Source organism: Plectropomus leopardus, unplaced genomic scaffold (genome assembly GCF_008729295.1).
Source record: "Plectropomus leopardus isolate mb unplaced genomic scaffold, YSFRI_Pleo_2.0 unplaced_scaffold7205, whole genome shotgun sequence".
Taxonomy (NCBI): Eukaryota; Metazoa; Chordata; class Actinopteri; order Perciformes; family Serranidae; genus Plectropomus; species Plectropomus leopardus.
Genome location: NW_024679307.1, coordinates 1 through 1,146, shown reverse-complemented (window position 1 = coordinate 1,146; position 1,146 = coordinate 1). Strand labels below are relative to the sequence as shown.

Here is a 1,146-nt window from a genome sequence, read left to right as displayed (position 1 = left end):
TGTCAGTGCTAGATAATCATTAGGTGCTGGGTTTTGGACCATCTGACTTAATTTACCCCAAAGGGCAAAGAGGAGAAGAGTCAGGTTAAGTGCCGAGGTGTTCTCGGAACAGATGAGTTTTCAATTGTCTCTTAAAGGTAGAAAGGGACTCAGCAGAACGCACAGAGTTTGGAAGTTTGTTCCACCATTTGGGAACAACAGAAGAGAAGAGTCTGGCTAGAGATTTGGTCTTTCTCTGTAGGGATCCTTTTCATAATGTCGTCAGATACTTTGAAAAACAATCTGAGCCTGTCGGTGGCAAAACCACGAGCATAAACAGTGGACATACACTGACAACGGCGAATGTCCTGTGTGGTCACATTACAGCCCGTATCACCACCGCTGGCTGCAGTGCTCTCACTGGATCCATTTCAAAAATAGCTGTTCCCATTAATCACTTGGAGGCAAAAACATGGAAAAATAGGGTCCATGCTGAAAAACATTCAAGTTACCCTTTAACCAAAGGCAAATGTCCACACTGTAGCACCCCTTATGACTATACCTTCAAGTATTTGAGCGCGCGCGCACACACACACACACACACACAGTCTTTTCTTGTGGGAGACTTACCCATGTGCTGCTCGATGAAGGTGTTGTCTGTGAGAGGAACTTTCCTCCTGCCGACTCTGGTCTGTCCTCTCTTCAGAATGAGCTCACGAACAGACTTCAAGTTGGGAAATCTGTTGAAAACATGACCCGTTTGTTTATAATGTGCAAAACAATAATAATAATTTTTTAAAATAACGCCACAAAAAACGAATTTAAGCTGAACTCTGTCTTCTACAGTCACTCGTTACTCACCCCCAGGCCACGTAAGGCTCCACCATCTTCATCATGGCCACGGAGGTCTTGTTGATTTTGACGAAGGCGCCGCTGAAGATCTTCCTCAGCCTCAACATCTGGATCACCTTCATCACTTTGGGACTGACACCTTTAATCCTAAGAGGAGAGGATCGTGTTGTTGACCACATTAGAATGGTGTTTCATTATGCACATGTGTTGGTTTTTAATAAAAACCAACACACAACCACAACTGCGTTTTCATTCACTGTTACACATAAGATCTGATATGTTAGCAAACCATCTCTTGAAAACTGAGATCAGTGA

The 1,146-nt window shown here is 43.6% G+C and overlaps 1 protein-coding gene across 1 annotated transcript; it reads right to left on the bottom strand.

Moving 5' to 3' along the window:
- Nucleotides 1–609: 609 nt before the first annotated feature.
- Nucleotides 610–978, bottom strand: LOC121940034 (60S ribosomal protein L7-like; the record flags this gene model as incomplete). The annotated part of the gene is made up of 2 exons (XM_042482914.1): nt 610–719; nt 841–978. Coding segments are annotated over 2 exons (248 nt in total), but the record flags the coding sequence as incomplete, so codon positions are not given.
- Nucleotides 979–1,146: the final 168 nt, after the last annotated feature.